The sequence below is a fragment of the Anopheles maculipalpis genome, chromosome 2RL, assembly GCF_943734695.1.
Source record: "Anopheles maculipalpis chromosome 2RL, idAnoMacuDA_375_x, whole genome shotgun sequence".
Classification (NCBI taxonomy): domain Eukaryota; kingdom Metazoa; phylum Arthropoda; class Insecta; order Diptera; family Culicidae; genus Anopheles; species Anopheles maculipalpis.
Window position 1 is genome coordinate 29352919 of NC_064871.1, and position 14709 is coordinate 29367627.

Sequence of the window (14709 nt, forward strand, 5' to 3'; positions counted from 1 at the left end):
GATATGGAGTCGCGAACACCACAAAGTATCCGCAACAAAAAGGGTTTTCTTGGGAGCCAGTAGTTAGTCTCCCCGGCACGATGTTCCAAAGAGGCGCTGAGCTCTTAGCGGAAATAGAGAGGACAACATCAGAACCATACCTGGCAACAAAATCATCTACAACCGAGCTCATCCGGGATAAGGTGCACTTGAATTGAGGGTGAAGGAAATGTCTACCCTCCAAATAGGATATAAGTTTAATGAGTTATAAAGCTAGATATAAGATTGGATTTTAAGGAATACGTCCTGACCGTCATTACAAAACAAAAAATAAATAAATAAAACAAAAACTATACCAGAGTCATTGTCCGGGGATTTTGTAGCTTAATCTTGTTTCAAATTTGATAACTTTACTTTTTGCACGTACCCAAACCCATCCATAGGACAATCCAGTAGTTATTGTTACGTTCGATTCTGCCAAATTGAAAGTCAGTCCTGCCATCTCTCCTTCTTCTTGGCTTAACGGCCTCTAAGGTCGTGCCGGCCATCGAATGGCTTACTAGACTTGCCAATACCGTGTAGTTGGATAGTCAGTCCTCACTACGCCATCTCTAGCCTACAGGACCACACCGTAAACAAATAGAAACCAGTTTAAAAATGCATCAAATGCGTCAAGAAGAACTTCGCAGGTCGATTCACGTGTTTCATTTCAAGTGCTCTGTCACATCAATCAGAAAGAGATTTAAAAAAACCCAGCGTTAGGTCAACTTAGCTTTTCAGAATATCTTTCCAAACGATTGGGATTATAAAAAAAAAACTCTCTTAGCCCAGTAGTTGCCCATTATTATGTGGATAATTAGCGATCTATGCATACATCCGCCTAGATTGACTCACACTTTCCTCGATTTCATTACCAAACCAAATGCAGGGGACAGGTGAGTCGCACACCCTCGCTTCAACATGCCTTGCGAGCGAATGAAAGTGATAATTTTGCATAACAAAAAGCAGTTGAATCACGAAACAAGACATACAAAACAAAAACGGTAGCCCCGTTTCACAATGTTTCATTATGATGGGAAAAAACCCTGCCGAGACAAATGCTTAAGCCATTTTTTCTGTATTCACACACGTTACAACACTGCAAAACAGCTGCTTCCTATCAGTGATTGAGGAATTGCGTATGACTATCAACCCTTCCGAACGATGGAGCAGCTACGTTACCATCGTTTCAGTATGCTTTCCGTCCATTTCCGCAATGTGTGCAGGAACTACGCGTACGGACAGTAATTAACACCACCCTTACACCCTCTGTTGGAACATTGTTGTACTTTTTTTTGTAAATCCTCCGACAGTCGACTTGTCGGAGGAGCGGATTGCGGCACACAAAAGATTGTTGTTGTGGTGATGGCAAGGGAACCAACTGTTCCTCAAAAGACAATAAATAGGGGGCGAAAAGGCTTTTTGCGCTCTCTCCATTTTCAAAAGCGAATCAACCGGTAACTATTAGCTGCGACAAACAAAACTTATCCGAAATTAAATCCGCGAAGGAACATTGGTGCCGTGACCAGGATATTTACAACCCGAATACTCGCGATTTTTTCGATAAGTTTAGCATAATCCACGCGCGCGCATTTCGGTAGTTAGCTCGCATTTTAGTACACTACACTCGAGTACGCAACTTTCGCACCGTTTAACAAAATGCCTACTCAAACAATTTTGGCTTCACGAAGGACGATTTTGCTCACTACTTTGGTGCGACACGAACAGTTTTTACGGGAATTTGATCCCGAGCGAGACTCCAATGCCGTGGAAATACGACTTAATAAAGTCCAGCAGTTGGCAAACGATTTGGAGAACATTCAACAACAGCTGGAAGATGCATCAACCACTGTTGAAGAATCCGAGCATAACGACGCGTTGAGGCAGGATTTCGAGCCACGCTTAATCTACGTGGAAGGCGAATTGAAAGCGAAAATGAAGGAAATTTCGCGTAATGAGGCCGCGCAGCAAAAGGCTGGCAACAGCTCCCTGAAGGGAATAAAATTGCCCACCATCACACTCCCGGAATTCAATGGTGACTACATGCAATGGTTGACCTTTAGGGACACTTTCGAGTGTCTTATACACGACAACGTAGATTTGCCCGCCATACAAAAATTTCACTACTTGCGTGCAGCGCTGAAGGGTGAAGCGGCGCAAGTTATCGAGGCGATAACAATCAGTGCGGCAAATTATGACCAAGCTTGGAAAATGGTCACTGCAAGATATTCCAATGAATATTTGCTAAAAAAGCGTCACCTGCAGGCCATGTTTAACATGAAGCCGATCAGGCACGAAGGTGCGTTGACCCTTCATCAGCTGGTTGACGAATTTGAGCGCCACAAAAATACGCTTCACCACTTGGGTGAAGATACTGACGCTTGGAGCAGTATTTTGGAGCATTTATTGTGCACCAAGCTGCCAACAATCACGCTCCGTGATTGGGAAGAGCACGCTTCCAATGACGAAAATCCAAGCTACGAGAATCTTGTAATTTTCTTACAACGTCGAATGCGAGTACTCGAAACATTGTTAGTAAACAAACCAGATACGTCACTCGCGGAGCCTATCACACACACGCGACGTCCAAATTTACTGCGCGATACGAGCTTTGCGACCGCCGATAAAGAACCTCACAGTTGCCCTGTATGCAATATGCCTCACGCCGTTACACGATGCCAGCGATTCCTTGCTATGGATCCTGCACAACGATACCGAACAGCTTTAGACACACGAATTTGCCTAAATTGCTTGCGGGACAATCACCGAGCGCGTGATTGCTCCTCGCAATACAAGTGTCGACACTGCCATTTAGCGCACCACACACTACTACACGCTCAAGTTTCACACGGCACATTTCCCACTGCACCCACCACGCCAGCTGCGCGACATGCTCCCGTAAATGCACCACACAGCACTAACGATCACATGGCGAATACACAAGCACACTACGTAGCAGCACACGCGAGCAAGCAAACGTACGATCACGTTTTTCTCCAAACTGCCGTAGTTCGGATAGTTGACGCGCACGGTGTCGCTCATCCTGCGCGAGCACTTTTAGATAGTGCGTCTCAGCCTGATCTTATGAGCCGCCGGCTTGCTCATAGATTAGCGCTTAAATGCGATGCGATTAACATCGCACTTATCGGAGCGGGAAATTCGAACACCCCGGTGACAAAATCGGTGCGTGCCAACATTTCATCACGAACGAGCCCGTATGAGTTGAGCGCCGACTTTTTGATAGTAGACAACTTGATAGGGAATCTGCCAGCACATGACGTGAACGCGAATGATTGGCAAATACCCTCGAATTTTATGCTTGCTGACCCCCAATTCCATAAGTCGGCACCGTTAGATCTCATCCTCGGTGCCCGGCATTACCACGAATTCTTTCAAAGTGGGGCACAACATAAAATCTCGTCAGGGCTTCCCGTCCTCATCGAAAGTGTGTTCGGATGGGTCGTGAGCGGCTCAGCATCGTCTTTGAATCCTGCTGAGGAAAACTCGAATGCAACATCCATCGTTTGCATGAGCACTCTAGAGGAATCGCTCGAACGATTCTGGAAAGTAGAAGAGTTGCAGGTTAGAGATTGCTATTCACCTGAAGAGCAACTATGCGAAACACTTTTTAAAGAAACCACCCAACGCGACGATTCGGGTCGGTATATCGTCCGTTTACCTCGACAGCCTGACTTTAACGTGAAGTTCGGCCAGTCCAAGGCAACAGCATTAAGACGCTTCGAATTGCTGGAAAGGAGGCTGGAACGCGATCCACAACTAAAAGCGGACTATGTAGATGATTTCATTGGTGGTGCCAATACAGTAGAAGATACTGTCCGTCTTCGCCAGGAGCTATCGGATCTGCTTGCGAAAGGTAGATTCGAATTGCGCAAGTGGACATCGAATCATCTAAGTGTTCTCAGCGGTTTAAGTGCTGATCAGATCGGCACCCAGTCATCGTTGAAGTTCATTCCCAATGAAACGGTGAAAACACTCGGTATCTCCTGGCAACCAGAATCTGATGAGCTGTGTTTTGATTCGAACGTTTGTGTTGAATCAACATCCTCAACGAAGCGATCCATACTATCAGGCATCGCGAAGATGTATGATCCGCTTGGGCTGATTGCACCTGTATTGGTCCGTGTAAAGTTGCTAATGCAGGAATTATGGCTGCTAAAATCCGGCTGGGATGATCCCGTTCCCGAACAGATCTACAACAAATGGACAACGATTAGTGATGAATGGCAATCTCTAGCTACGTATAAAACTAATCGCCATGTTCTTTTACCTAATTCACAAGTAGAGCTCCACACGTTCACCAATGCCTCCGAAGCAGCCTACGGAGCCTGTATCTACGCGCGTTGTGAAAACGAGGAAGGAGAAATACGGATCAGCTTACTAGCATCGAAGTCCCGAGTAGCACCTCTTAAACGCGTCACATTGCCGAGACTCGAACTCAACGCAGCTGTTTTGGGAGCCCATCTCCATCACCGGGTCCAGAAGGCGATGCAGATCGATAGCGTCGAGTCCTTCTTCTGGTCAGATTCAACTGTAACGCTGAAGTGGATAGCATCTCCACCCAATACGTGGAAAACATTCGTGGCGAACCGTGTTGCTGAAGTGCAGCGCTTTTCTCATCCGCGGCAATGGCGACACGTTCCTGGTTCCAGCAATCCGGCCGATTTGGTCTCTCGCGGCATGTCGGCAGCGAATTTCATCAAAAGTCGACAGTGGCACTCCGGTCCGGATTGGCTAGCTTTTCCTTCATCGTCATGGCCCAGATCAAAGCCTGATTCCATCGACGGAGTGGATCTAGAAATCCGGCAGATTGGTGCGTATAATTGGGTACTGCGTACGTTTTACGCGTAATACTCAACTGAAGGCGCGCACACAACCATCATTAACCCACAACGTAGCACCACTAAGCATCACGCCAGAGCACTTGGAAGCAGCTAAAACTGTGCTTTGCAGATTAGCACAGCAGGATGCCTTCGCTCACGAAATCAAGCACTTGACAAAGGGAGAAGCCTTATGGAAGCAGTCATCGATACGCAAGTTAAGCCCCTTCATCGACGAGACGGGCGTAATACGAGTGGGAGGACGATTAAAGCTCTCGCAGTTGCCGTACCAATCGAAACATCCCGTGGTGCTTCCTAAACAGCATAAGTTTACCCGTCTCATGGCTGAACATTACCACGAACAACTTATGCATGCTGGCGGAAGACTTCTACTATCCCAGATGAGAGAGCAGTATTGGCCACTAGACGGACGTCGGCTGGTGAAAAGCATCGTGCGGAATTGCTTTCGCTGTATTCGCCAAGATCCCGCATTGGCACAGCAACCCATTGGTCAACTCCCATCATCACGCATTACACCGAGCCGGCCTTTCTCCATCACTGGAGTGGATTACGCCGGACCGTTCTACTTAAAGCCTGCGCATCGAAGGGCCGCAGCTACTAAGAGCTACCTGTGCGTATTTGTTTGTTTCACCACGAAGGCTGTTCATCTTGAACTCGTGGGAGACCTCACAACCGCAGGATTCTTAGCCGCACTACGACGTTTTACTTCGCGCCGCGGCCTACCGTCCCACATCCATTCCGACAACGGTAAAAATTTTGAAGGAGCCGAACGCGAGCTCAGGGAGCTTTTCAGATGTTCGACGACGAGCAACAACGGAACGTCATTGTTGCTGATTGTGCGAATAAGGGCATCACGTGGCACTTCACTCCACCGAAAGCTCCAAACTTCGGTGGATTATGGGAAGCAGCAGTCAAAACCGCGAAAAGACATCTCTACCGGCACCTAGGCGGCACGAGGCTGTCTTACGAAGGCTACTGTACCGTGCTTCAACAAATAGAGGCAGCAATGAACTCCCGACCATTGTTACCACTATCCGATGATCCCGACGAGCTAGCTGCACTAACACCGGCACACTTTCTAATCGGCACATCGATGCATGCTGTTCCCGAGCCGGACTACACTCACCTGAAATCGTGCACCCTGGATGATCTTCAGAAGTGGCAGCTGCTAGTGCAACGTTTTTGGAAACATTGGGCCACCGAATACCTACAAGAGATGCAGAAAAGTTACACACGGCCGGGCAGCAACAACAACAACATACTTACCGGCAGGTTGGTGATACTAATGGACGAATCTTTACCTACTACTCTTTGGCCTCTAGCACGCATCATACACACTCACCCCGGAGAGGATCAGATCGTGCGCGTGGTAACACTGAAAACCGCGAAGGGAATAATAAAGCGTCCGATCACGAAAATTTGCATCTTGCCGCTGCGCACCGACAACGAGGACAACACATGCTGATAGGATCACGGTTTTGACATCCGTCAAGGTGGGGGAGGATGTTGGAACATTGTTGTACTTTTTTTTGTAAATCCTCCGACAGTCGACTTGTCGGAGGAGCGGATTGCGGCACACAAAAGATTGTTGTTGTGGTGATGGCAAGGGAACCAACTGTTCCTCAAAAGACAATAAATAGGGGGCGAAAAGGCTTTTTGCGCTCTCTCCATTTTCAAAAGCGAATCAACCGGTAACTATTAGCTGCGACAAACAAAACTTATCCGAAATTAAATCCGCGAAGGAACACCCTCATTGGCAAAGGGTGCGATATACTAAATGAAGTCGTAATTCGTTACATTGTCGCGTTTGTCATGCCTCAGGGTCTTTCGCTCTCTCACCGATTCAACAACTATCCCCGCTAAGGATCCATACGCTTGACGGTCACATTTGTTGGTGTGTGGCGTACTGCTTTTTTGGCGCCTGGAAAGCATTACACTATGGCGGATGATTAAAACACGTCTGACGCCCCAGAATTGGACAATTAAAATTTAACTCACGACACATGGGACGTCGTCGGGTGCGCCATTGAAGCGATTGATCACTTTGATCCAAAAATCTGGCCTATAGTGCCAGAAAGCTACCGAACGGCGGACAAAAACTAGCTCCCGACAAGATACACAAGAGAGAAGAACCGGCTTTTGCAAGCAGTAAATTCCACAGAAAATTGAACCTTTACTTCGCCAACTCCGATTTCTCCATTTATCTCCGGTTTTCACACAACGGGGCCGCGGGATGAAAATGTGCAAAATGCGCTCAAGAATGAATATTGACCACAGCAGAATGTGGTCAAACGGTGAGCAATGAACGGTATATTACAAGAAGAAAGGAGCCGCGCAACAAGTTCCCGATACCGGCCCGACTGAAATGAAGGGAAAAAAGCTTCCCTGAGGAGATCTATGTTAGGTGCATTAACTGCATGAACTACTCACCTAAACCATATACGAATGCAATCCATGTGTATGTCGCATACCGGTCGTGATGAACCGGTACCTGAAGTGCCAAGCTAAAAGAGTGACCTTTCAAGTGGCTTTACATCAAGGGATACATTCTTGGTGGTCTGCTAGCAGAAGAAGGTGTGTAATGTACAACACATGAAGCAAAGCTGAACTATGACGCGCTCTCTCCTGCTCGACGTGAATCTTTTACTCGGCTGTGCCACTTCTTGTTCAACTTCAGTTAATTGCCATAGAGCTTATAGATCAAGCATTTCCGAGAGGATTAAGCTTGATTTAAGAAGCAATTTTCGGAACAGATATTCCGACTACAAATTATCCAATGAACTTGAAGCATAAGGAAAGAAATTGAAGTTCAATATTGCCCAAGTCAATTCAACTTTACTATAAGAAATTAAAAAATTGTTTATGGATTAAACAGAGCAGATTAATACAGGGTTATCCTAGCCAATTCGGCATCGTCAAACTATTTTCGAACAACGTAAATGCTTATTCTGGCGTCGTAAACTCCCAATTGGGCATCATTATGTTTCTATACGGTCGTCGTTAAGCTTAAATTCGTCGTTGTAAAGATTGAATTGGACCGCCTCTGGATTGTTTTGAAGCTGTCAAATCGGTGGCTCCGTTGTGTTTGATCCATAAAGCTCTACAAAAATGCGTTAGTTGTGTGATGTGTAACTAATTAACATGAATTACATTAGGAAAATTTACTCTTTCCAAATTAAATGACAAACATAAAAGGTGCAACATCAAATTTCACATTCTTTCAGTCAAATACAAACAAAGAAATACGTTTTTTGCGAATTTATAAATCACCAATCATTGTGTGTATAAGCTTAGGAGTTTGTGTTTACAGTGAAATAACAACGAATTTAAACTTGACGACGCTCGAATAGATTGGACGATGCTCAATTGAGATTTTACGACGCCAGAATAAGCATTTACGTTGTCCGAATAATAAGTTTGACGATGCCGAATTGGCTAGAAAAACCCTGTAAAACGATATTCGAAGCCAAATCATTAGAAGAACATCAACACGTACCAAGTCGACGGTCAAAGCCAAATAAAAAGACACACTTTTTTCGTAAATCTCTTCCACATCTTTCCCTAAACTCGTACCCATACTCCATTTGCCAAATAGCTATTGTAACAAGCACACGCAGCTAGACCATCATGGTCTATTTGCGGAATGTCACAGACAGCACTGTATAAACTGTGTTGATAACGTGACAGAATTACGCTAAAAAGTATAGTAAATAAGAAGCAAACTTTGGCCTTAGTTTGATCCGCTTCTTCTGAGCGTTCCAAATACGTTCGACGATCGACGTTTATTGGATTGGAAACAGATTATGGACGCGCAAAAACAGGCAACAAGATCCCGCCAATTAACGTGCATTGCTTCTTGCCACATCGCTGTAGCTTGCTAATCGCCAGGTTCAACACGGCACGACTGTCAACGATTTGGAACATCGGCTGTGGGGCAGCAGCAGCACAATTCCACCGCAGGACACGTGATCAATTTAGGCGTCTACTTGACCAAGGGGGGAAGTTTTCCGTTTGCTAGCCGATTGTGATTATAGCTAATGCAACATGGAATAAAACTGTTACTTACTTAACGCTCCTTTGAGTGTTATTTAGCAAGCTTAGCTTCAGCAACGGCTGAAGCATCTACCGTTTCATGCTTTGTGATTTTCAAAACACTCCCTGTTCGTAACTCCTGACGAACGTGGAACATACAATAACATTAAAAAAGCGATCAAATCTTTTATTACCAACAAGCGTTATTAAAGCTAAGGAACAAATTAGTCTATGTCCGCCACTTCTACAAATCTGCACAAGGTATAAAATGCGCCCAATGCAATATAAAACTTGACACTTATTTTCTAACCGCACGCACGCAGCACCCTCACCGCGTATCAGCGTAAGGCACCCCCTCCAAGAAGAACTGTATACTTAACAAATAAATCAAACTGATAACGAAGAACATACACTTCCCACGATCTGTTCCCATTTTGAAGGTTGAAGGCGCTTTTACTTCACGCATCACACTCTTTGCACAGCCCCGTAGTGTGCGATAGCGATGGTACCGATCATTGCGCGGCCAAACCACACCACTATCTGCTGCTGGTCCGTTCTTTGCTTCTTTTCTTATCTTATCCGCGGGCTACGGCGGGCTGTTTCCCTTCTTTGCGAGGACCTACAGACACGACAGGTGATTTTTCAGCAGCATACTGCAAACTGTCCCATAAATACACACACACACACACACACATACGAACACAAGATAACGGATGGACAGGTCTTGCCGCAGTGGGACACAAGTGTTCACCCTTCAACAGAGCAGAGACAACACGCGCCCGTCAGTTGACATAAGGGAAATGAAAAACGCCAAGTGGAAAGACCAAACCCCGTTTACTGGGTCAGCTGTTTGTGGGAAAGGTTAAAAAACAGTCATCAATTAAATTTACACCACTTTTTCCCCCCACCGTCATCGGGTCGGATTTTCTAAAGTCAGTTTTATTGAAGATGTTTCGTTTCAGTAAAAATGAAATAAAAAGTTTCATCATTTTTGATATGAGCCAATCGATTTGTTTGTAAAAAGCTGGCCGGGATTGTATTGCCACGTCTCGGCTACGGCTAGTAATAGCGCCGGTAATAGTGCCTTTAGAACACGCTCGATCTGTGCTTTAAAGCGGTCAGAAAACAGCACCGTAGACACTTTTACAAAACAGATAGTTAGAAGCTTTGCTGTGTGAGGCTTCGAGTCAATTATTAAAACGAAGTTATTGTAAAGTTTAGACGCACGACCGCAGAACGAATCCTGTGAAGTCCTTGTTGATCTAAATAACTTAATATTTCGCTGTCTTTCGGCAGTGAGAATAAAAGCACAGATTTCTAGCGCAAAGAGACAGATATCCTTTTCGAATCGTCCCCCGCGCATCCCATCCAGCTGCGGTCAAATCAAGTCAAAGATCTGGACTAGTAATCCGAAATATTCATTGTGAAATGGATAACTTCGACTCAGATGTGGACAGTGAATCTGGGATAACAATGTCCATATTGTTCAGGATATTTTTCATAGCTGAGACTGATGCTTTGATACCGGAATTTAAGTTTTACAACGATAAACCACCAGACAAAACGACACAGTTTTCTCATACATTGCTTCATCCATTAGAAGATCCTGCAATGTTGTAGAGGACCAAAATCTATCTCGTGTGACATTTTTTACTCATGCTCCGGGAACCTTCAAATTATACGTAGGCTGCTTTTTATATTTCTGGCCTATTAATGAAAATGCAATGATTTATATTACACTTTTGTATGCGCCCAAACCAATTGTCGAAGCACTATTTCTACTCTGATTAAGATACCTCCAAAACGTGGTTTTTGAACGCTTCAACGCTTCATTGGGTGCCAAGTCAGGGCTATAGGGCGTATGACGATCTTAGATCTTAGTGCAATTAGATCTCGAACGGCATCAATGTTCTCAGGCACAACGGCTGTTTTTGGTCTACCTTCTCGAAATTCGTCATTGAGCGAATGTCGGCCAAGATTAAACCGATTTGTTCAAGTCAATGTAAAGATCACAAATGATGGTCGTACGTCAAAACGTTGTGAGTGTGATTATGCTCCAAAATGTCAAACTTTCGGATGAAAATATCAGGTTACATCTGGCAACACTTCTTGTGGCCTAGGTCAGAAATATATGTAGCAGCCCACGTATTATGTTCGAAGCAACTATAACCGAGGATATGCCTCCCTATTTGCAATGTCTGCATTGCGAGGTTATATTTGACTTCCATTCAACACTTAGTAAACTGCTTTTAAGTAAGTAAAAAATTTGATTTCTTCTTGTGCTTCGTCTAACGACCTGCTAGGATAAGGACAGGATTCGTTCGTCGGTCCAGCCCCAGCAACGGACATAAACAAGACAATAATAAGCGACGTGTTTATCTTGATGAAGTATAGCGAAGAGTACACTAAGCTGATCTGTTCCAGAATTCTAGACTTTTTGCTTCTGAGAATCATCAAGGAAAGTTAGCAACTGTGCCAGAGCTCCCCTAAGGAACTACCCAACCGATGGCAATGACAATTCCACCCACCTTGTTTGTCGGGCAACGTCACGGTCACGTCCTCCACCACCGGCAACACCAGCTTCGCCAGCAGTCCGCGCTGGTTGCGGTGGTTGTTGCTGCTGCTGTTGTTGTTGCTGCTGCTGCTGCTGCTGCTGGTCCTTGCCCTCGCCGCGGCGCTGCATTTTCGGTTCTGTCGCCAAGTTGTCGTCGGTAGGTACGTACACTTGCGAACACAAATAGTCGGAAATGGGGGGAAGTTTGACACGTGCTTGCTGGAACCGTCACTAGAGGGATCCCAAACTACCCAAACACAGGTTGCACTCTTCTTTTTTTTTCTCAGTTAAATCTACACCAAAACGAGCCTACCCAGTGGACGCTTGTCTAGCTTGGCTTTTCCACTGCACAAACTGCTGCTGCACACATTCGTCCAGCTCAGCAGTCGTCTTTCTCTGAACCGGGGGGTTCGGTTAATCAATGACTCAATCAATCTATCAAGACGTTGTCAAATATGTTACACTTTTCTTGCCGGAAGGGTTAAGCTGAATTATCGGCACCGGGATAGTAATCGGTGCTCAGCTGAACCGTTGGGGTGTGGTGTTAGTAGCACCACATCAGCATTCCCACCACCACACACACACACCACACGGGACACGCACACACACACGACGCACTACCCACTGCTATATGCACTGTACTGTAAGTTTGCTGCTCATTCTCTTTCTTTGTTCGGCACGGACGAACCGGACGAAACAGAACCCGGAAACCGGAAATCGAAACACCAAATGCACTCACACTACACTGCTGCTGCTGCTCCCAAGCACTTTACCGGCAACGGGCGGGCACCGCATTCGTCGTTAAGCGTTTCACACGGTCGAGCTTCGATCGCATTTCCCGGTTACAGCAGAAAAAGATGACGATGCAGGACACTATTTTTTAAAGAATAAAAGCAAATATTAAACCAATGCACACTACGACAACACTACACAGACGCGGATCAATGACGTGCTCATATAGGTACGCAATACGGGATGGTGACTAGATTTGGCATGAAAACAGGATCAGGACCCGCCGTTCAATGTTGCGTGTGGCGGTGCTCTGGTTAATATATTTTGTTTCGCGCTTCCCAGTGCAGGGAAGTTCACCTTGAAAAACATATGTAGACCATATGTAGCGTTGGATGCACTTTTACACTTTTTTCACTGGAAGCCAACACAACAACGAAGACGACAGATGATTCAATCACTGAACAAATTACTTAATTTTCTCATTCGCTTCCGCACGCACACAAACTCTCACACACACGCTTTCTCCTATGCTAGGTTGAACAAAGGGACATTGAGCTGTCACTAACTGTAGGCTCTCATCATGGTCACAGCTTCCTTAGATGCGTTTTTGATTATTTTTCTTTATGTAACAATAACTTTTCTAACACTTTTATTCAATCTTTCCCTAATCTTGTACGCACACCCACACACTCACCCACACGTTGTATTGCTAGTGCGCGCACACACACTCACATCAAGTACTGGAAGTCCGATTCTAAGTCTAGAGGAAAAAGAAATTAAGGGACTTTAAGTATAAGTTTGCGTAGGTTGAGCAGCAAAGCTTTATCGTCAAGATGGCACCCGATCACTAAATAAATCGCGACTGTAATAACATTTGTATACTAAACACACACACACACGCGAGGAACTTTTCTACGCCTGTCAGTTCGTCCTTGCTGCTGCTGATGTTGCTGTCTGTCCCGTTTTCGCTTCACTACATATTACATTAATCTGGTAGTAGCTCGAATCCGGACGGTAATTGTGTGTATATATCCATTGGGATTCCCGGAGGTTACATGGAGGTTAACACACGCGGCGTTGGACGATCGCACGCGGTTGTGCTATTTTTGTGTCCTGATTTCCCCCTTCTGCTTTCCACTCAGATCACCTTCCCTACACTCCACCACGCTACTCCATATCCTGGAAGGACATTAGCCTGTGCCTCCCTCCTACGCCACGGAACGGAAACAGAAAAAGGTATATTTATCGCGTGATTTTTGTTTCAGCCCCCTCACGCACACAATCACAGTTCGGAGTTTGTGAATGTTTTACCTCCATTTTTTCTGCAAAATAACATATCCTTCGGCGCAATCCGAAAATAAAAAGGTTGCTCTCGCTCTGGACTGTGTGTCCGTGTTCTCGTGTATTGCTGTGTGTGTGTTCCAAAGGGTGGTGGAACAATGTGTACGTCTCCTCCCCATCGAATGACGTGACAAAAGGCGCGCGTGCGAGTTTGGGTCAGGCTAACGAAAGGACGACACCCACACACCCACACCCACACCCACACACACACACACACACACACACACACACACACACACACAGCGCACCAACAATTCAGATATCCTTTCTCTCTCTCTCTCTCTCTCTCTCTCTCTCTCTCTCTCTCTCTCTCTCACGCACACAAACTCACGGATGGTCCCTACTTTTCTATTGCTTCTACTAAATGCGGAATTCCAACAATCTCCCCATCTTGGTGGTGTTGTGCGCTTACATTTGCTCTTCTGTTTTCCCCTCAACGAATGCTTGTTTCTCTCCTGTTGATGCACTTTTAGCACCAGTAGAAGGCAGCAGAAATTGCTCACGGTGGACATCTTTTTGTGCGTCTGTGATGCTTTACTGTGATTTAGAAAGCGCAGTGGGTGGCAAATGTTTTACTTTCGTAATTTAAATTTTGGTTTATTGTAAAAAAGCGATAAGGAGGGGAAATAATTTCACCACTTGAGAGACGGTCCTTCTTCGGAACTAGCAAAATAGATTCGTTTTTAACCAATACTAGATACTCCAATTCAATACAAAGAACCCATATTTAAGGTAAGTTCAATGAGCTTTAAAACAAAACTTTCTAAGCTTCAACAAAAATCAACAGGTTCTGTACAGTTGTGCAACTTGTCGCCACTCTGAACACGTCTCGTCTACTGCAGTCACAAGATTTGCTTGACGCAACACGGCATACCATGAATCACACAACGAACCCTCATTGGTACTCCTCTGAGCCTATAAACTTGACTGTTAAACAGCGAGCGACGAATATTGCGGTTCCGTTATCTTTACACAAGCTGTGTTATCAATATCTTGACGCATAGCGCATATCGGACTTTCTTAATCCTGTCTAACTCCAACAGCTCTGCGCCCTATGTCTGGCCATTCACAAATGGGTGGGGGAGCGGAGGGGGGGGGGTGGCGGTGGGAGCTGTCAAATGGCACTACTGAGGGCACGCGAGGTATTACAAAATATCTACATAAATCCAACGA

At 45.4% G+C, this 14709-nt stretch overlaps 1 protein-coding gene across 14 annotated transcripts in view; it reads right to left on the bottom strand.

Annotated features, from left to right (window-relative positions):
* Positions 1 to 11655, bottom strand: part of LOC126557601 (casein kinase I) — a 65752-nt gene extending 54097 nt beyond the window's left edge. For all 14 annotated transcript variants that reach the window (XM_050213432.1, XM_050213429.1, XM_050213436.1 and 11 more), the window contains exon 1: positions 11438 to 11655. In XM_050213432.1, coding sequence (XP_050069389.1) covers positions 11438 to 11592 — 155 coding nt within the window. In that variant the 5' untranslated portion in view covers positions 11593 to 11655. The remainder of the gene's footprint in view (positions 1 to 11437) is intronic.
* Positions 11656 to 14709: the final 3054 nt, after the last annotated feature.